Source organism: Silurus meridionalis, chromosome 4 (genome assembly GCF_014805685.1).
Source record: "Silurus meridionalis isolate SWU-2019-XX chromosome 4, ASM1480568v1, whole genome shotgun sequence".
Classification (NCBI taxonomy): Eukaryota; Metazoa; Chordata; class Actinopteri; order Siluriformes; family Siluridae; genus Silurus; species Silurus meridionalis.
The window spans coordinates 33,414,950-33,436,236 of NC_060887.1; the positions used below are offsets into that span (position 1 = coordinate 33,414,950).

A 21,287-nucleotide genomic window follows, 5' to 3' on the forward strand; every position below is an offset into this window, starting at 1 on the left:
AAGAAAGAAAGAAAATACGAATTAAGCGAAATACTCTCTCAGCGTCCGCTCTGAAAGAGCCGATTCACAGATCCGATTCACAGAGCCGACTCGATGGTATTCGACACATCTTTGTCCAAAAGTGGGCGTGGCTTAGACCGGAACTCGGTGACGCTTTGGTGTCGGTCGGTGCCGGTTGTGGACTTTGGGTTTATGTATTTTACAGTCGATATGAACCGCATTTTATCGAGGCGTTTTCTCAGACTTTCCAGGTGAGTGACCCGTACATTTAATCCAGGCTGTGTGAATGATTATGTCGGTTTACTGCGAGTTTACCCTCTAATATACAACCTAGTTGCTGCTAGTCCAATAACACACAAAGGGCACTATAAAGGGTGTAGTGTATAATACAAATAGCCACTTTGTGTTATTATATTTACCCTACGTAGTGCACATATAAAGGAAGAAAGGCTATTTGGACTTCTACCCAGTTTGCAGTAGAGTGTAAAAATGGCATAAAGCAGGTTTTTCTGGTTGTTTGTTGTTTTAAATATTCTTAAACGTACACAATATTTGCATATAAACAGCAGAATTATTTTAATATTAAAACCTGTGTGTTTTAACCCTAATTCTATATTTATCTGGCTCACATGACTGGAAAGTGCTGACCTTTCCTCTATATACATTCGAAGAAATTGTTGTTTGGACCCCTGTTATAGTTTTCATTAAAATGCATTTAAATGCATTTCAAAAACATCATTACAAACTTTAATATTATATAAGTTATATTATATTAATAATATACTTGAAAGACAATGAACTTGAAGAACATGTGACACCTCCATTCTTGAAACACCTTTTATTTGTAATAATGATGACCATTATCACAAAAAAACTCAAAAAGAAATCAATCCAGACTCAAAAGACAGCCTATTGTTATTTGGGTGACACCGGATACTAAGATGATAAATCATTTATCATCGCCGGTTTCACCGAAGACAATTTTTCCATGGACCAGTGAATGGTTCTGGGTTACTGATCTGAAGTTTGGTGGTTTAAGCCCAGGTATTGCCAAGGTGCCACTCCTGAGCTCCATGGGCCCTGTACCACGGCTAAATCCCCCTGGGATATGCAAAGAAAGAATTTCACTGTGCTGTAAAGTATGTGACAAGTAAAAAGCACCAACAGACATAACTAAACCCAATAATGAGCATATTATATGACTATTAAACATATGATTTCATGTCACATGTAATTAATTATGTATATGATAAAATGTAAATCAACTCACTATAATGCAGAATTAGTAAACATTTATCGGTGCAAAAATAAACCTGATCTAAAAAGTGCGGGGAAATCGGCTCAGGTGGAAACTGTCTTTGAAATATGCGAAAATCAATAAATTGGAAATGATTTTATTATTTTTGTGCGGCCCAGAATCAAATTATCCAGGGTCCGGTCCTGGTTCATGGCCCGGTGTTTGGGGAAACCCTGCTGTAGAGTCAAACAGTTTTGTTAATTGTAACTAACTGTGTGTGAACAGGAAATAAAGCAGCAGATTTTAATTGATCATTTTCATTTTATGATAGTTTTAACTTTCAATCCGAGACCCGAGTGCAAGCTGTTTGCAGTTGGTACAGTTTTAAGGCAATCCAAGGAAGAACATCCAACACCATCTTTATGGTTTTTGTGTGGTTTCTGATATTATTATTATTATTATTATTATTATTAGCTTTTGTTGAGATTTGTGATCATTCAGTGAGATCATTAGTGAGATCTGGTGGTGCTTGAGGAGGTCTGGTGTTCAGTCAGTGTTTGAGATCATCTGTGTTGTTTGGGGATGTGGTCAGGACTCTGTTCAGGACACACAAAAATATGTACACTTCCGATAGTTTAGACTTATAGTGTATTCACTACCTTTTTGTGCTAATTTGTTGTTCGTTGTTTCTGTAGGAAAGGCAGTGGTTTTGTACCCCAATATTGCAGCACTTGTGAATGATCAGAAACAAGTACGAATAATGAATTACATCCTGGGTATTCCTTCCGAGAAAAAAAAAAACACACGAATGAGGAAAAAATGCTTCTAATATCACAATGTCGTTCATTTAAATCCAGTGCGTTTCTAAATTAATCGAGACTGGAGATGTTGGACTGAAAGCTTGAGATGCAGCAACACGAGTCAGACAGCAGAGACTCGGCTCAGCTAGTCAGGGTTCCGCTTGCTGCTAGTGCTACCTATCATGAAAGTTTGAGCTTCGGAAGCTGATTGATTTAAGCATGATGACGTGGTGAGGGAAAGTAAAAGAGTAAAGGACTGCTGTTCTCTTTGGTATATATTATAATCCCCCCCCGAATTTGCAAATCTGAATTTGCACACATTTGCTTGATGATAATGATGATGATAATGACGGGCTCTACACCGTTTCTTGTGTTCTCTTTAGGATTCCTGGTCTTCAGCTGCACACCACTGGTGTATGGATGGCAGCTTCAGTGGAGGACTTTAACCAGGCCAAGGTTCAACTTGGGACACTGAAGAAGGACCCTGGCAATGAGGTCAAACTCAAGATCTATGCCCTTTTTAAACAGGTGAGGGGGAAAAAACCCGACTGCTTTATAAGCCAAAATTGTTTGTTCAGAGTTTTATAGCTGGTCACCAATATTATTTAGTCTTTAAACAATAGAACACTGAACTGATTGTGACTAATCCAGAGATGGCACGTTTCTGTTTGCCACGTATGATTGAGTGCCACTGAAACAGTAACTACATTAAAGTTAGCGACAGCAATAGCAGACATAGCAAACGGTACATTTTTAATGAATATAAAAGGTGGTACGAAACTAGCCCGCCACAAATTTCGCTGCCGCTGTCGGACATCCTCCCTCAGACTCGTCCACCCTCATCCTCCCTCAGACTCAGACATCGCTGTAAACTCGCCGATTCGTGTCAAACGTCTCTGTGGCAGATTCGCCGATAATTTTTATGTTTGCTCTTCGATCTAACTTGCTGTCCGTGATGAAATCGCAGACGCAGTAACGTTCAAGTCAGAATAGCACCAGTTGTACACAGGTCGAAGTTTTTTTGGACACACTGTCTTATGAAGGTCAGCGCTCCCTGTGACTGTGCGTGCAGCCTTGTGCTGCCATCTGTTGGCGTGTTACAAAATTAGTCTTGAAACTTTTTTTTATCCCACCTCATATCTTTTGGAAGATGTAAAGAAAGAATAGACGTGAATTTCACCAGACGCATGTTTGTAATATTATTGTGAGCTAGCTAGCCAGATATAAATCAAGTGTGACTTCACTTATTCGAGCACAGATGAACATTTGCCAGATTACCCAAAATATCACTTATTTAATATAACATTTTATTTATAAAACTGTTGCGCAAAGGTCCCACTCACAGTCACATGAGTGGTTACACTGAATATCAGCATGCTGTGATTATACATGCAATTAGATAAATGCATTATCATCCTATGATCCTATTTCTGCTTGTGTGGTATTGCTACATTATTAAATATTCCTAAAACCACTACTGATGATGATGATAATGTTGGTATGAGTCTCTCAATATTTATCTGTCAGCTTCTCAAGTCCTCACTTATTTGACTCTTGTGTGTGTATATGTGTGAGACCAGGCAACACAGGGACCCTGCAACACTCCAAAACCAGGAATGCTCGACTTTGTGAACAAGGTAAAGTGGGACGCCTGGAAGTCTCTGGGTGCTTTGGCGCAGGTGAGCTGATAAAATGTGTTCGTTTAATTGTGTGTTGTTTTTTTTTACACAGGAAAACATAGAAAGCAGAATCTCCTCAGTACCACAGAGGAAACAGTTGTTTCTGACTTGTTCTTTGATTTGCAGATAATGCTGTTAATATTGGATGGGTTGAATATGAGGTAAACTTTGTGAATAGATTGGATTAGAGTTAAAATTCTACTGATTGGTAATGTTGAAGAAGATTCAGGCCAAACACGAAGGTGACATTTTGGTGTAATTTGTGTTGCTGACATACTTTAGATGTTTAGTTTCTTTTGACCTCCAGTCTAAAAAAGTTTCTCACATTTTTTTATTTTACAGAAATTTTGGTATTGGACATTGTCACAAAGCCAAATATAAATTGTTTGCTAATAACAGAGCCAGAGGCATCAGTAGCAAGGGCAATATAAATAATCTATTATAACAATAATAATTTTATATATTATATTATAGAATATTAAAGACAGTGTTATTAACACGAACGCTGAGACAATTGTTGCATTAGAGGAAAATGAGAGCTGTTTCTTTAAGGCTACTATCAGTTGGTATTGAAGTCCAGAGTGAAATTCATTATGGGTATTGTACTGAAAAGACTGTAACCCTGCTAATCTATCTTCATAAAACAAGTAAAGTGGTTATGCATCGCTAATGTTGTCCATCTCATCATTCCACGAGCATCAACTAACGAGTTGTTACGCTGCCGCCGGAAAAGTTCAAGCGGATAAGTAACACGATGCTCGCTAGGGACACAGGACGCTAACTGATGTGACGAGCTGCGTGGATAGAGCAAAACAACCAACTTGCCTGCGATTTTTTGGAGAGCGACGTTCGTATCCCGATATATTGTTCGTAACCAGGGGCAAAAATTTTGATGAACTGCGATTCAGAACCTGAAAAGTTCGTATCCCGATATATTGTTCGTAACCAGGGGCAAAAATTTTGATGAACTGCGATTCGTAACCTGAAAAGTTCGTATCCCAATACAAATTTCCCCATAATAATGAACAGAAACTTGGTAATTCGTTCTGGACAACCAAAATATTACTTAAATAAAAATAAAGCCAATATTCACTAATATTATTTACTTTTAACATGTTATATTAAAATCATACCACATAAAAACATACAAAAGAGGAAAAGATCTTTACCAGGTATTTTCCTTTGAGAAGACTCGCTGCAGGAGACGACGTCAGAGAAGGGGAGGAGGGAGAGTTATTGTTTGGAAGGAGAATCTTATTATATTATATTATTTATATATTATTATATATTATATTATAGAATATTAAAGACAGTGTTATTAACACGAACGCTGAGACAATTGTTGCATTAGAGGAAAATGAGAGCTGTTTCTTTAAGGCTACTATCAGTTGGTATTGAAGTCCAGAGTGAAATTCATTATGGGTATTGTACTGAAAAGACTGTAACCCTGCTAATCTATCTTCATAAAACAAGTAAAGTGGTTATGCATCGCTAATGTTGTCCATCTCATCATTCCACGAGCATCAACTAACGAGTTGTTACGCTGCCGCCGGAAAAGTTCAAGCGGATAAGTAACACGATGCTCGCTAGGGACACAGGACGCTAACTGATGTGACGAGCTGCGTGGATAGAGCAAAAACAACCAACTTGCCTGCGATTTTTTGGTGAGCGACGTTCGTATCCCGATATATTGTTCGTAACCAGGGGCAAAAATTTTGATGAACTGCGATTCGTAACCTGAAAAGTTCGTATCCCAATACAAATTTCCCCATAATAATGAACAGAAACTTGGTAATTCGTTCTGGACAACCAAAATATTACTTAAATAAAAATAAAGCCAATATTCACTAATATTATTTACTTTTAACATGTTATATTAAAATCATACCACATAAAAACATACAAAAGAGGAAAAGATCTTTACCGGTACTTTCCTTTGAGAAGACTCGCTGCAGGAGACGACGTCAGAGAAGGGGAGGAGGGAGAGTTATTGTTTGAAGGAGAATCTTATTATATTATATTATTTATATATTATTATATATTATATTATAGAATATTAAAGACAGTGTTATTAACACGAACGCTGAGACAATTGTTGCATTAGAGGAAAATGAGAGCTGTTTCTTTAAGGCTACTATCAGTTGGTATTGAAGTCCAGAGTGAAATTCATTATGGGTATTGTACTTCGGAAAAGACTGTAACCCTGCTAATCTATCTTCATAAAACAAGTAAAGTGGTTATGCATCGGCTAATGTTGTCCATCTCATCATTCCACGAGCATCAACTAACGAGTTGTTACGCTGCCGCCGGGAAAAGTTCAAGCGGATAAGTAACACGATGCTCTCGCTAGGGACACAGGACGCTAACTGATGTGACGAGCTGCGTGGATAGAGCAAAAACAACCAACTTGCCTGCGATTTTTTGGAGAGCGACGTTCGTATCCCGATATATTGTTCGTAACCAGGGGCAAAAATTTTGATGAACTGCGATTCAGAACCTGAAAAGTTCGTATCCCGATATATTGTTCGTAACCAGGGGCAAAAATTTTGATGAACTGCGATTCGTAACCTGAAAAGTTCGTATCCCAATACAAATTTCCCCATAATAATGAACAGAAACTTGGTAATTCGTTCTGGACAACCAAAATATTACTTAAATAAAAATAAAGCCAATATTCACTAATATTATTTACTTTTAACATGTTATATTAAAATCATACCACATAAAAACATACAAAAGAGGAAAAGATCTTTACCAGGTATTTTCCTTTGAGAAGACTCGCTGCAGGAGACGACGTCAGAGAAGGGGAGGAGGGAGAGTTATTGTTTGGAAGGAGAATCTTATTATATTATATTATTTATATATTATTATATATTATATTATAGAATATTAAAGACAGTGTTATTAACACGAACGCTGAGACAATTGTTGCATTAGAGGGAAAATGAGAGCTGTTTCTTTAAGGCTACTATCAGTTGGTATTGAAGTCCAGAGTGAAATTCATTATGGGTATTGTACTGAAAAGACTGTAACCCTGCTAATCTATCTTCATAAAACAAGTAAAGTGGTTATGCATCGGCTAATGTTGTCCATCTCATCATTCCACGAGCATCAACTAACGAGTTGTTACGCTGCCGCCGGGAAAAGTTCAAGCGGATAAGTAACACGATGCTCTCGCTAGGGACACAGGACGCTAACTGATGTGACGAGCTGCGTGGATAGAGCAAAAACAACCAACTTGCCTGCGATTTTTTTGGAGAGCGACGTTCGTATCCCGATATATTGTTCGTAACCAGGGGCAAAAATTTTGATGAACTGCGATTCGTAACCTGAATTATACGTATGCCAGGGCGTTCGTAACCCGAGGTTACACTGTATTCACACTATATACTGCATATATAGTTAATATAGCGTATAAATATATACAGTACTGTATATACTACATAACAATGATTTAAAACAATTATACAGTAGGTCCAAAAAGGTCTGCTATATTCTCAGAATAGTGCAGAATTATGGATATGAAATATTCATTTTGTTTAAAGTGTGTAAAAAGTAATTTTGTCTATATTTAGAGATAGATAGATTGACACTCAGTCACACTCTTTCTTCTGGGAAGATGTTCCACTAAATTTTAGAGTGTGCATGTGGAGATTTGTGCTCTTTATTGATTTTTGCAAAAAATCAATAATGCCATTATACCTTCTCTAATTCTTTTTGCATATTGAACTATACCATGAACTATTTGTTTTGCTCCAGATGTATAACGAGCTGATGGAGGCTCTTGATTTTGCTGGAAAAAATGACTCGGTCATTACAGTGTTCACAGGTACAGCACACTGGATTCAAGTGCACCATGTTGACCTGTTTATATAAAAAAAAAAAATCATCTAAATATCTTTAAATTACTGATTTTATCCCAACAGGCAGCGGTGATTTCTACTGCAGTGGCAATGACCTGAACAACTTCACTAAAATCCCAGAGGGCGGTGTTGAGAAGATGGCTAAGGATGCCGGCGAGCTCCTCAGGCAAGCTCCGAGTCGGTCTGATTTCTTTCCATGTGTGTTAGTCGGCAATTCGATATTAAGAATTGTTCTTACGCAGGCGTTATGTGAAAGCCTACATCGACTTCCCAAAGCCTCTGATTGCTGTCATAAATGGACCAGCCGTGGGGATTTCTGTCACTATACTTGGCCTCTTTGATGTCGTCTATGCTACAGAAAGTGTGAGCTGGCGTTTCAGACTTGACACCACCATAAAAAAATTTATATATCCTTTATTTGTAGCTGGTAATCAGTTGAATTAGATTTGTGATGAAATAATGTTTTTTTTTCTTGAAATTTCATCCTTAGGCAACGTTTCACACCCCTTTTAGCAATTTGGGACAGAGCCCTGAGGGTTGCTCGTCATACACCTTCCCTAAAACGATGGGAGCTGCAAAGGTATGTTGTTGATAGAAACAATTGACCAGGCATAACTTTATGGCCACCAATCAAGCATAACATTATGACCACCTGTGTAATATTGTATTGGTCCCCCTTTAGCAGCCAAACAGTCAGGACCCGTCATGCATCATTAAATTTGAGCTCGTCTGTTGTATCGGCCCTTACAGTCCAGCCTTCGCTCCTCACGTGCATCAATGAGCCTCGGCCGTCCATGACCCTGTCGCTGGTTCACCACTGTTCCTTCCTTGGAGCACTTTTGATAGATACTGACCACTGCAGACCAGGAACAGCCCACAAGAGCTACAGTTTTGGAGATGCTCTGACATCATGTCTAGACATCACAATTTGTCCCTTTTCCAACTCAAGCAAATCCTTGCCCATTTTTCCGCTTCTAACACGTCAACTTCGCTGTTAAAATATTCACTTGCTGCCTAATAATATTCCACCCACTCCACTAACTTGTGCCATGATGAAGAGATAATCAGTGTTAAGCACTTCAGCTGTCGTAGTCCATACACTTTTAGGTTTTGTGCATGCTGTGACCCTTTTCTCATCACCATGATCATGATCACTGTCATATTGACAGAACTGATTTTTTTTTTCCTCACCATTCTGAATAACCAGTTTCTGAAATATTTAAACCAGCACATCTGGTGCCAACAGTCATGCGATAGAAAAGTCACAGAGATCACACTTTTTCCTCATTCAAATGTTTTTACATTAACCGAAGATCTGTGTCAGCATGTCCCCAACCCTAACTCTTAGACAGCATGTGTGTTTGTGGGGCAGTGGTGCAGCAGCTAGTGTGGCTCCCTTAAATCTCCAGGATATTAATTTCGAGCCTAAACTCAGTTTACTGTCAGTGCAGAGTTCTTGATGGGTTTCCTCTGGGTTTTCCGGTTTCCTTTTTCCTCTCAAAACATACCAGAGACTGGTGTTCTGTCTATGATGTATTTCCTCCTCACACCCAGTTTTCCTGTTATAGGGTCCGAATTCACTGCGACCTTGAACTTAAAGCTCTTACTGGAAGCGAGCGAGTTACAATTACAGTTCAGGAAACAGGAAATTAGGTTTTTGCATAGAAGAAAATGTCAAAGTAGCACACTCTTTTGAATTTTTGAATGCACTAAATGTGCCTAAAATGCTGTAAGCTGTTTTCAAATGAATTGTCTGTGTTCTTTGTGTGCAGGCCAGCGAGATACTCTTGTTCAATAAGAAGCTGACTGCTACACAGGCGTGTGAACTGGGACTCGTGACTGAGGTTTTTCCTGACAGCAGCTTTCAGTCTGAGGTCTGGACCAGGCTAAAGGCCTACGCCAAACTGCCTCCAAATGTAAGCAACAGAATGATTGAATGAATATTATCACAGCAGGGGTGTACAATCTTTTCCACAAAGGGCTGGTGTGGGTGCAAGTTTTCATTTCAACTAATTAAGTGTGGACGCGATTCGCTTTTACACAAAAACGCAATTTTTAAAATGCACTTTAAGTGTGTGCCAGAGGTCAGCTGTGGTCATTTGCATGAATAAATAGAACTGGAATTTTCCAGTTTCCTGTCCTATCTTTTTCTTTCATCCTCTCCTCTGCTTACCTTCCAATTACCTTTTCAATTTTCCCTTTATTATGTTATTTTTAGAGGTTGATAACTGGTTGCCGGAAATATCTGCTATTGCCAAAAATCCATACCGATAGTTTTTCCTGCTTCCGGTCTGCTGTCATTACGAGAGCGGCCTCTAGGGACACCACGTGTTTGTTTTTACACATGAGACTGCATGCTGCATGGAGAGCTCACAGTGCAGGGACAACTCTATATTATATTAATTATTTTTGTATTAATTATATGATTATATTTATTCATTTTAATTTCTGGACTATAAGCTGCTACTTTTTTCCCACGCTTTGAACCCTGCGGCTTATACAATGAATGGATTTTTCCTGGGTTTTTACCGGTTTCACCAACTTCAAGCCAAAAATCTGAACCCCATAACATTAGACTAATTAAATTTCGAACGGGTTCAGGTGAACCAATGAAACTCTTTATATTAAATCAGATGCGCTCCCACTGAATCGGGCGGCACAACATCATAAATATGGATGAGGTTCCTCTGACGTTTGACCTGCCGCTCACTCGGACTGTCTACAGGAAATGCGAATCATTCGTCACGCTGAAAACAACCGGGCATAAAAAAACGCACTTCACCTGTGTTCTGAGCTGCACGGCATCGGGAGAAAAGATTTACCGATGGTGATTTTTAAACGCACAACAATGCCAAAATAAATAGTTGTGAAAGGAAGGAGGAAGACGGTGAACAATGACTTTCTTGGTAGGCTACTGTTTAGATACAAGCCGTGTAACAGACACTGTCTTTCATTAAAGCCTGGGGAAAGTTCATTAGTTTCAGTGTAGACACCTGCGGCTTATTTATGTTCAAAATAAAAATCTTTGTCAAATTCAGTGGGTGCGGCTTATATTCAGGTGCGCTTAATAGTCCGGAAATTGCGGTAATATATTTATTTGTTATTGAGCACATTTTCATTATTCTGTACTTTAAAAAAAATAGTTCAGTAATATTTTACATGGAGTGTTCTGTATGTTTGTTTTTTAATCCAGTATCCATTTAAAAAACTATTGGTTGATTAATCGGGTATCGGCAAGTACGATCCAACCTGGATATAGTTATCGATAAAATCCACTATTGGCCAACTTATTTTATTGGATTACAAGTTAATTTAGTGTCTTTGTATCATATACATATGTTATATACTAGAAATATATAGACAATCAAACAGATATAAACCCAGTAACAGTTTTACACTGTACCAAAATTATATTCACAAAAAACGTACACACGTTATTGCTACAGTTCTTATATTTTCTCTCTGTCTGTAAAATGTCTGTAAACTATTTAATATTTTGTAAAATTAATATTCAGGATTTGCAGAACAGACACTGATCATACACACACCTTTCACGTTTCTGATCGTATCTTCTGTCTCCTCAGTCTCTGGCTCTGTCCAAGCAGCTGATACGTCAGGTGGAGAAGGACAAACTCCACGCTGTGAACGATGCCGAGGTGGACAGACTGATCGAGCGCTGGCTCTCTGATGAGTGCATGCAGGCAATCATGAACTTCTTCCAGGGCAAGGCTAAGCTGTAACAAGAAAATATTCTATTAACCCTGCAGTTTCATTTACCTCCTGCTTTAACAAGCACAAGCTTTTTTGTGGTCAGTTTTTTCAGTACAACATAACGAAGGTGAACATAACCAGTGATTAGCTGTGAGAAGAAACAAAAGTGAGGAATATGAAGCTTGTGTCATTCATTTTTAATCATTAGTTCAATTTTAATCCACTCAGTGACAAGCACAGATTTTTTCACACACAAGTTTCTTTGTCCACTTACAGCTACTGTATTATTGTACATATCGCCATCTAAACATTGGTTCTTCTCTGAAGATTTGTTTATATTGCGAGGTTAATTAGTCATTAACTAAATTATAATTATTATGTACTAATTAGCTACAAAAATGAAAATATTTTTTCACAAAATGTTTGGAAACTGTGGCCATATCAGAATGATACAGATAGCGCTGTATTACACATCATTATGTGGTGTGGATTAAGTTTTCTAATATGTTGAAATATTAACAGATATTTCTGATAGACAACTTTGATTGTTGTTTTTATAAAATGTTTACTGCAGAAATAAAGTTTTAAGGCAATGACTGTACAGTTTCAGTGTTTACTTTAACTAGAAGTCCTTAACCCAAAACCCCATAACCAGAGGTTTTTAACCAAATACCCTCAATCTAGAAATTCTTCACTCAGAGGTCTTTAACTAGATTTCCTGTAACCAGAGGTATTATTCAGAAACCCTTTTAATCAGAGGTCTTTAACCAGAAAATACCATAATCAAGGTTCTTCACCCAAAAAGACCATAACCAAAGGTCTTTAGCCAGAAAGATCATATTTAAGGGCCTTTACCAAGAATAAAAAAACAAAAAGGACAAAAACAAAACAAGTGCATTCGCCCAGAAAGCCTATACCTGTAGCAGCCCTTAGCATCGATATACAATATAAACAGAGTCTCTATATAGGTGTAAATCATTTATTTTGTCTTGTCTTTGGTTTATGAGCCATCAGCCTCAACATGAACTATCATTACCATGAAAGTTACAATTAAGACAATACATATATATATATATATATATATATATATATATATATATATATATATATATATATATATATATATATATATATGGCGGATGGGCTACAGCAGCAAAAGACCACACCAGGTGCCACTCCTGACAGCTAAGAACAGGAAACTAAGGCTACAATTCGCACAGGCTCACCAAAATTGGACAATAGAAGATTGGAAAAACGTTGCCTGGTCTGATGAGTCTCGATTTCTGCTGCGACATTCGGATGGTAGGGTCAGAATTTGGCATCAACAACATGAAAGCATGGATCCATCCTGCCTTGTATCAACGGTTCAGGCTGGTGGTGTAATGGTGTGGGGGAAATTTTCTTGGCACACTTTGGGCCCATTAGTACCAATTGAGCATCGCGTCAACGCCACAGCCTACCTGAGTATTGTTGCTGTCCATGTCCATCCCTTTATGACCACAGTGTACCCATCTTCTAGGATAACGCGCCATGTCATAAAGTGTGAATCATCTCAGACTGGTTTCTTGGACATGACAATGAGTTCACTGTACTCAAATGGCCTCCACAGTCACCAGATCTCAATCCAATAGAGCACCTTTGGGATGTGGTGGAACGGAAGATTCGCATCATGGATGTGCAGCCGACAAATCTGCAGCAACTGCGTGATGCTATCATGCCAATATGGACCAAAATCTCTGAAGAATGTTTCCAGTACCTTGTTGAATCTATGCCATGAAGGATTAAGGCAGTTCTGAAGGCAAAAGGGGGTCCAACCCGGTACTAGTAAGGTGTACCTAATAAAATGGCCGGTGAGTGTGTATATATATATATATATATATATATAAACAAAATGTTAACAAATGACATACACTGATAAGAAACTGAACTTAACAGAGTGATGTTACATTAAGCAATCAATAGTATTTCACAATTTACAAAACGTAAAAACATACCTCCCTCAGCTTTACCAAGGGCGCAAAACCGCAACAATCACGTTTTGCCATTAAACAAAGGGTTACAAAATAAGATTCAGGCTAATGTTAATCCAAAACCAATTGCTTTTACCCAGAAAAAAAGCATAACCAATGGTCTGTTTCATGTTTGATCAGTAGGTGGCATGCTACACCATGTAAAAAGCCTGTTTGTACTTTTTCTGCAGCTTGTTTTCAAAACAATTGTTTCCCATAAACATTTACAGTATCATTTACTCATAAAACATGTATACATGTTTTCCCCCTCAACAACCACAACCAAAATTGTATGGTGGTTAAATGATACCTTATAAAACTTATCACACAATATGTACATAGAGTGAATTTACCATCTCATTACCTAATTATACATGCTCCTAGAGCTGGTCCTAGAGTACCACCTGTATGACATTTGTTTTCACATACAGTATGTGAAATATGTGAACAGTGTTTTTCTGTTCCCAACACATCTCCTGTACCTAATCTGCTGATCAGCTTTTTTTTTTATTGATAGTGGTTGTGTTATAGCAGGTACAACACTATAATATGTGGGCATGGTGTACCACAGGACCAGGGCAAAGGAGCCATTGTCTTACTGTAGACAAAGCTTTGGTGTATTTCCAATGTTTTAGTTTTGCTGCATCCCTTTTAGTCTGTTTAACCTTCATCTGATTGATGAATGTCATCTTTACATCTATGAAGTGAAAAGAGCTTTATGTATCAGTGATGTGAGCATGCACTACACGAGCCTATGGTCCTAATAATATTGTCTGTATTTTTGAGTGTGTGTGTGTGTGAGAGAGAGTGTGTGTGTTGTAAACTGTTTTATGCATCATGTTGTGACCAAAACACCAAAATAAATTACTGATACATATAATGTTCAAGGCAAATCATATGATTCTGAAACGATAAACATGATGTTGGTTCAACAGTAAACTTCGGGTTACAACACTGGAAAATATAAAAAAAGTATAACCAGATTATGGCAGCATGGTGGTGCAGTGGCTAAGTTCACATCTCATAGCCCTAAAGTTCACACCTGAGCTCAGGTCATTTTTGGGACGGACTCCAATCTGATTCGCCACCCTGCAGATGAATGAATAACACAACTTATTTCTGTGATTATATGCGTATGATCTCACAAATGTCTCTTTGCTCATGTATTTATTTATACAAGTTAAAATGAGTGACACCACAAGGGCATGTGTTTTCTATTTGTATGCACTCAAACAGTCTGCTAATGGTAAAATGTTTATAATTCCCTCAATATTAGATATTTCCAGACCTCATTGTTTAGGAATTTTGTGTAGTCTACATTTTAGCATTGGCATTTGCTGGTATGAGTGACAACTCAAAAATAAAAATGCAATATCAGCCATGTGAAAAGAGTGAGCACCATAGGAACTCACTGACTTTACCTGAATGTATGTATACAGATATATTTTTCTATACTTTACACTTTTTTTTTTATTATTGACTTTTATCCTTATATTCTATTCAGGTGCTTAGGATGTGGCGCTCTCACCGCTATGGCCCGGGTTCGATCCCCGGTCAGGGAACCAACCCCAGCCACTCTTAGTGCCGGTCCCAAGCCCGGATAAATGGGGAGGGTTGCGTTAGGAAGGGCATCCAGCGTAAAAGCATGTGCCAAATCCAACATGTGTATCATGATCCGCTGTGGCGACCCCTAATGGGAGAATCCGAAAGAATAATAAAAAAAATCCTTAAATTCTATTCCTTTTGTCATGTTTAAATGTTGGACAGTCGTAAAACATTTCACTGCATGTCAAACTCGGTATGTATGTGTATGTGACAAATACATTTGAACTTGAATCCCAGGTGCCCTGCCCTTTCAATGTACCTCACATCAGTAATGTTCATCTGTTTGATTTTCCAACTTTAAATTTGCCCTCTCTATTTTTGACAAGGAAAACAGGTTAAGTTTTGAACTGACTACTGTGAAACGATTCAACAAAAAGAAATTCAGCAGCATGAAAGAGACGAGCAGCATCGGCTGAGCCTCTGTGAGACTCTGTTGTTTTCCCAGCTGACGCCACACCAGGCATCTGGGCCTCCGCTCGTAAAGAGTGCTGCATGTGAACGGCGCACTCAAGAGCTCTGTGTGAGAGCAGAACACACACCTGCACTTCCTCCAAATGTTTGACACATGGCAGTTAAACGTCTGACACACTGATGATTAACGAGTCTTCCCTTAGGATCCTAGCCTGCTTAGCACAGCGTGTTGTTAAGGTAATATGTTTATCAATAAGAAACAATAGTTTAAAGACATTGAGTGATTATATTATAAAAATTTCCAAGTATAAAGCCAAAAAAATAAAGCTAACCAAGTTTTGGATATATCGTAATTTTTTTTTGTTTCTGTTCTAAATATGGTATGGTATTTGCATATTAGATAGATTAGATTAGATTAGATTAGATTAGATTAGATTACATAGATAGATAGATAGATAGATGATAGATGATAGATAGATAGATAGATAGATAGATAGATAGATAGATAGATAGATAGATAGATAGATAGATAGATAGATAGGTAAATGTGGAAAAATAAATCACAGAAATGTTAAATAAAATAACAGTGTAAATGAGATAATACAAATACTTTCTTTCTGCTTCTCCCATTAGGGGTCGCCACAGCGGACCATCCGCATGTTTGATTTGGTACGTTTTTACGCTGGATGCCCTTCCTAACACAACCCTCCCCATTTATCCGGGCTTGGGAACAGCACTAAGAGTAGCTGGGGTTGGTTCCCTGACCGGGGATCGAACCCGGGCCACAGCGGTGAGAGCGCCGCATCCTAACCACTAGACCACCAGGAAAAATGAGATAATACAAATAATGAATGAAAAAAAAAACAAATACAAAGAGGAGTATGTTTTAAAATGACATTTTTTAGGCAAAGTTCTTCCCTCCCTGTACATGACGTGTTTGTATGACACACTACTTGCAAAACTAAACACATCATTTACTCAAGTAGAAGTACAGATAACTTATGTTTTAAAAAACTAAGTTGAAGTACTGACTACACTTTTTCACTCAAAGTAAAAAAGTTTGGGCTCTGAAATGTATTTAAGTAAAAAGTAGCCATTACTACTAGCTGTTTAATGTCATGCTGGTAACTGAACCTTACATTCTATTAATATAATAATACAAAAAATTACATTTTTTCTTATATAATGAATGTTTCTCGGCTGAACATCCATCATACAGAACACAAGCAGAGAAAAGATGATGATCAGGTGATCAGGAATGTCTCTGTTCTCAGTCATGTTTACATCACTGACTCCCTCTGTCTCATCCACGTTAACCCCAGACTTCTTTTTGCCTTCTGCCTTGCTCATTGTTTGCTTCGTAAACTAGCCTACGTCTGTCACGCGTTATAGCCAGGAAATGATACACCAGTGGCAGGTTGAAAAAGCTGCACAATGACAGGGAATAGGTTGAGGAACTGAAAATGGTGCGCAATGAGAAGAAAAAATATTGATCATCAAATAGTTTAAAACTAAAGTATAGAGTCGGGTTTAAAAATGTAAAAAGTAGAAAGTACAGATATTTGTGTAAAATATGTAACACGTAAAAGTAAAAAATAGTGAAGTAAATTACTGATACCAGAAGAATCTACTCAGGTACAGTAACAAGGTATTTGTACTTCATTACTTCCTCTTAAACTACCCAAGATAACAGACAAGAAGAAGATCAGGCACTGATCATATAAGGAAATTGTAAGAAAAAAAAAAAACAGGGTAAACAATCAGGAAGTGTCTGAATATGATATAAAAACCGAATTCACAACTGGTTTGTTTATTGTAAAACAATACAAAACTTGTGTAAATTCTGTCTTTAAAATTTTTTAAAAATAATTTAAAATACTGTAATTAAATAAAAAACTCCGTCACAATAATACTTTCTTCCTCTTCGCCCTTACAGTATATGTAATGATGTATAACTCCACTATCCACTGTAATCTAGAACAGGATATGCTCTCTTTTAAGTCTAGTATTTTAGAAGACTTCTACTCTTGTGCCATCTCATGGAATTTTTGTTGTCACTGTCACCATTGGCCTGCTCTTTAAGCATCAAAATTTACATCTGGATTTACACTTTCTGACAAAGAATATGAAAAGTGCTATGCAAAAAAAAGAGATAGGATATAAGATTTAGGTTGGATGCGAACTTCCCAAGTTCCTTAAACTGAGTTCCACCTGGATCTACATCCTCTAGTGTTCATCTATCTGAATTGCATATTTTTTTTGTTGTTGAATGTTAACATTGGGATCCAACACAAACATTTACTTCAAGGGACAAAATTAAGTTACATATAGTATAAGCAGGAGAATCTGATCTATGACCTGCAACTATTGGCATCTGGACCAGATTAAATCACCAGCTGGTGTAACGTCAGGATATTAAGCAAAAACAAAAAAACAATTAAATTATGCGACTAAAAGCCCAACATGTTTTAAAAAAAAGCCTGTTTAGAACATGTAAAAGACCAGAGAGTGTGGTGGAATGAGTTAGAGTAAAGGCTGGGTCAGTGTAAAGGGGAAAAGCAGTCTCCCAGGCTGTAGCTGTCCACAAAAGAGTGATGTGTCTCTGGAGATACTCTGTCTGACCCCAAGGCCGTCTGCTTGGGCCGGGACTTGTGAGTTAATGCTGAACGGAGCTGTGATGGTGCTCCCGAGGCAGTGATGAGGACCAAGGGAAACATGGGGAAGAGGAGAGAGCAATCAAAGATAATAAACAAGGCAGAGAGAAGCTCCCGCTGCTGAGCCCTGGCCTGCACTAAACCCCATTACAGTCTGAGTTCAGGACGAAAGTTTAGTGTCTCGCTGGTCTCGCAAAGACAAATCTCCAGCCTCATCAATAAATGCAGCCAAGAACCGCCTACTTCGCCTGAAAGAAGTCATTTGACAGACATGGGACACGACCAACCAATGAACATCTTCCCTGTACCGTACAGTACAGACATACTCATTATCTCATTTATATACACCACTAACTGTTTCAACCAAAATGTATTATTTACTTAATTACATTTTTACAGTTTAATGAATATATCTTGTTTATTAAAAAAAGCTCATTGCGTCCTTGTTCAAATGTTTGTTCTTCAGGTGAACATGTAAAGTGCAGCCAGCTAATCAAATTGCTGCTTTCAACATTCTGGGGCAGAAAACATACAAAAGTTCACTATCTACAACATTTTTCAAGCTTGTGACTTAAAATGTGTTCGAAAGTCAAAAGGCTCACAGGTCACAGAGCATCTGAGGCCGAGGCGAATATTTCACCTCAGGGACCGGGAGGTATCAACTGCATGGAAGCTTCTCCTGTTTTTTTTCATTGAATGACAGAATATATTAAAATATCATGAGAATGACTGTATTCCTGAATGTCATTCTGAGACACCGAAAACTATTTTCGATTATGGTATTAGTTAAGAAGAGATACCATACTGCTGAGCAAAGATTACATTGTAGTTAACAGTAGCACAATGCTAGCTTGCTAGTTACTTTACAGCAATATGTAAGTAAATAATTTTCTGGTTGAATCCGAGTATCGCCACATTGTCAGTGTTCTATACTGCATCTACAGTATACAATAATTAGTGGGATTTGATTAGCACTTTTGCTTTGTAGGTGTTTTACCTCATATAACTGAGTTACCAACTTTCAAAAAGAAAGAAATGTAAGAACCATGAGGATGGATTTGGACTGTGACAAATCTAAACAGTCTGTTATAATGGCTTAGGGCTGCGATGACCATGAACAGATTTGTATTCTGTTGTGCATCAGAGAACAGTTGAGAACCCCAACAATGATGGAACTTTAATGAATGGACATTTGGTGTCCTACATATGAGAATCTGTTTCCTTTTGAGTCTCTTTGCTTTCAAGGCTTATTATTTATACCATCTTAGTGAGTTTTTCTTTACTACTGAAGCCACTGGCTCGCTCATTAGGGATAAAATGATAGGGACTAATTAATGACAGTAACATTTATATTTGTACATTATTTAATTCCATATAATTCAATAATTGAATTGGTTTTAAGAAATGTGTATGTCATTCAGATGGCCCTGATTTCTCAAAAAAACTTTCAAAAGAACATATCATGTGTCCAGGGAGATCAATTGAACAAAATTTTTCAATTGCTAAAGTTAAGGATTAAAGTTAGCGCGGTTTCACTGTTAGAATAATGTAACTCTGTTCCCCTTTTCTACAGAATTCCCCTTGTGACATGAACGTGGCATGACCTCACACATAATAGAGTCCAAACCTGCGTAGCTTATTTATTTTTTTATTACATCACAAAGTAACCTCTGATTTTTCCAGACATGATGAGAAAAAAAAAAAGTTTTAAGGGAAAAAATGTCAAATTGACATGCTGTGCTAACAAACTTGAACTAATAAACAATATAATTGGAATCATTCACAGAAGAGAGTTAGAAAAGAGACAAGGACAACTTTGGAAAAGAAAAAATTCATTAATGCGTAATCAGAGCAGCTTGATTTGACCGGACCGTTGTGAAAACACAGCTTTAGATTTATATGTCAAACAATATATTCACGATTCCATGTTCAGCATGTGGCAAAGTCATTATCTTGTGTCATTCTTGATCGAAAGAAAATTTGAAGCCACACATCTGTGACATGCTATAAAGCTAAAGCATGAGCCCTTTTCTCTACAATTTGGGAATGTTTAAGGCACATTTAAAACATCTTCAGCGCTATAAATCTCTAAATCCATTGAACAAAATTAAAACTTTTTATGCTTGGCTCTGCAATGCTCGTTACAGTTCATCATTGAGGCATTGAAGGTTTTTTTTTTTTTTAGTAATTTTAATGCAAGCTTTGAGATGACATTATATAAAGTATATTTTTGGCCTTGCACATTTAAACAGGTCTGGTAACTGTTAATATATCAGGGTAAATGTCCATTCCATATTTTAAACCTGTGCATGTTTGGAGCCAGGCACCTGCACTCTCAGAGCTAAAGGGAAATCTTACATAAATCCAAAAACTCATGAACTCACATGGATTTTTTATTTATTTATTTATTTTTATGAGCATAGAGTCCTGCGCTTTCAGCTCACATAACAGAGAGTGCACGCTACATTAAAAAAGATTTGTGACGAGAAACAGTGTGCTATGCTTGTTGTGTGTGTGTGTGTGTGTGTGTGTATGTGTGTGTTCTAGAGGTCGGTCATTTGGTCAGTGAATAATCTGCAACTTGCTTGGGGAGAAATATATATTTCCTCTGACCTGCTGACACTTGTGTGGAGTGTTTGGGAAAATTCACACACACACACACACACACACACACACACACACACACACACACACATCCTTCTGAGATTTCTTGCGAGGCCATTGCAATATCATTTTATTACTGTAGCTAATCAATGCTAGGCTGCACCTAAATCTGTCCTGAAACAAAAGGAAGCAGAAATCATGAAATCTGTTTCTTTTGAGAACTAGTTGAGTCTGAAGTTGTTTGACATTGAGAATTGTAGGGAAATGTATCCTAATCCGTAATTAACAAGGACACACACATACACACACATAACATTGAGGTGAACCCTGTAATGCAGTTAATCTGTTTCTCTCCACACACACACTTTGGATTTTAGTATGAAATTTGCAGCCATGTGTAATAACCCTGCAAAAAAAAGCTAATTAGGAGATGACAAACCCCACATATGTAAATCTATACATACATTAATCCATCCCATGATCAGCTGTTCTTTTCTGCAGTCTTTAACTGTCCAAATTGGGTTAAACCTGCCCCATAATGCACCATGACGCCCCCTTTTGAAACTTACCCACTTCAAGGTTAGATGTGTTTCGATTTTCTAAGATGCTTTTCTGCTCACCACAGATTTAAAAGTGCTAATTTGAGTTCCTTCCAGTCTGGTTATTCTCCTCTGGTCTTACTCTTCAGCGTAGTGTTTCAACCTGTTGACCCTT

The 21,287-nt window shown here is 37.7% G+C and overlaps 1 protein-coding gene across 1 annotated transcript; it reads left to right on the forward strand.

Annotated features, from left to right (window-relative positions):
• The first annotated feature begins 78 nt into the window (after positions 1-78).
• Positions 79-11,887, forward strand: eci2 (enoyl-CoA delta isomerase 2). The gene is made up of 9 exons (XM_046846139.1): positions 79-251; positions 2,421-2,565; positions 3,618-3,716; positions 7,437-7,545; positions 7,643-7,745; positions 7,822-7,942; positions 8,070-8,159; positions 9,352-9,495; positions 11,164-11,887. The coding sequence occupies exons 1-9, from the start codon at positions 94-96 to the stop codon at positions 11,317-11,319; spliced, it is 1,125 nt and encodes a 374-aa protein (XP_046702095.1). The 5' UTR covers positions 79-93; the 3' UTR covers positions 11,320-11,887.
• The last annotated feature ends 9,400 nt before the right edge of the window (positions 11,888-21,287 follow it).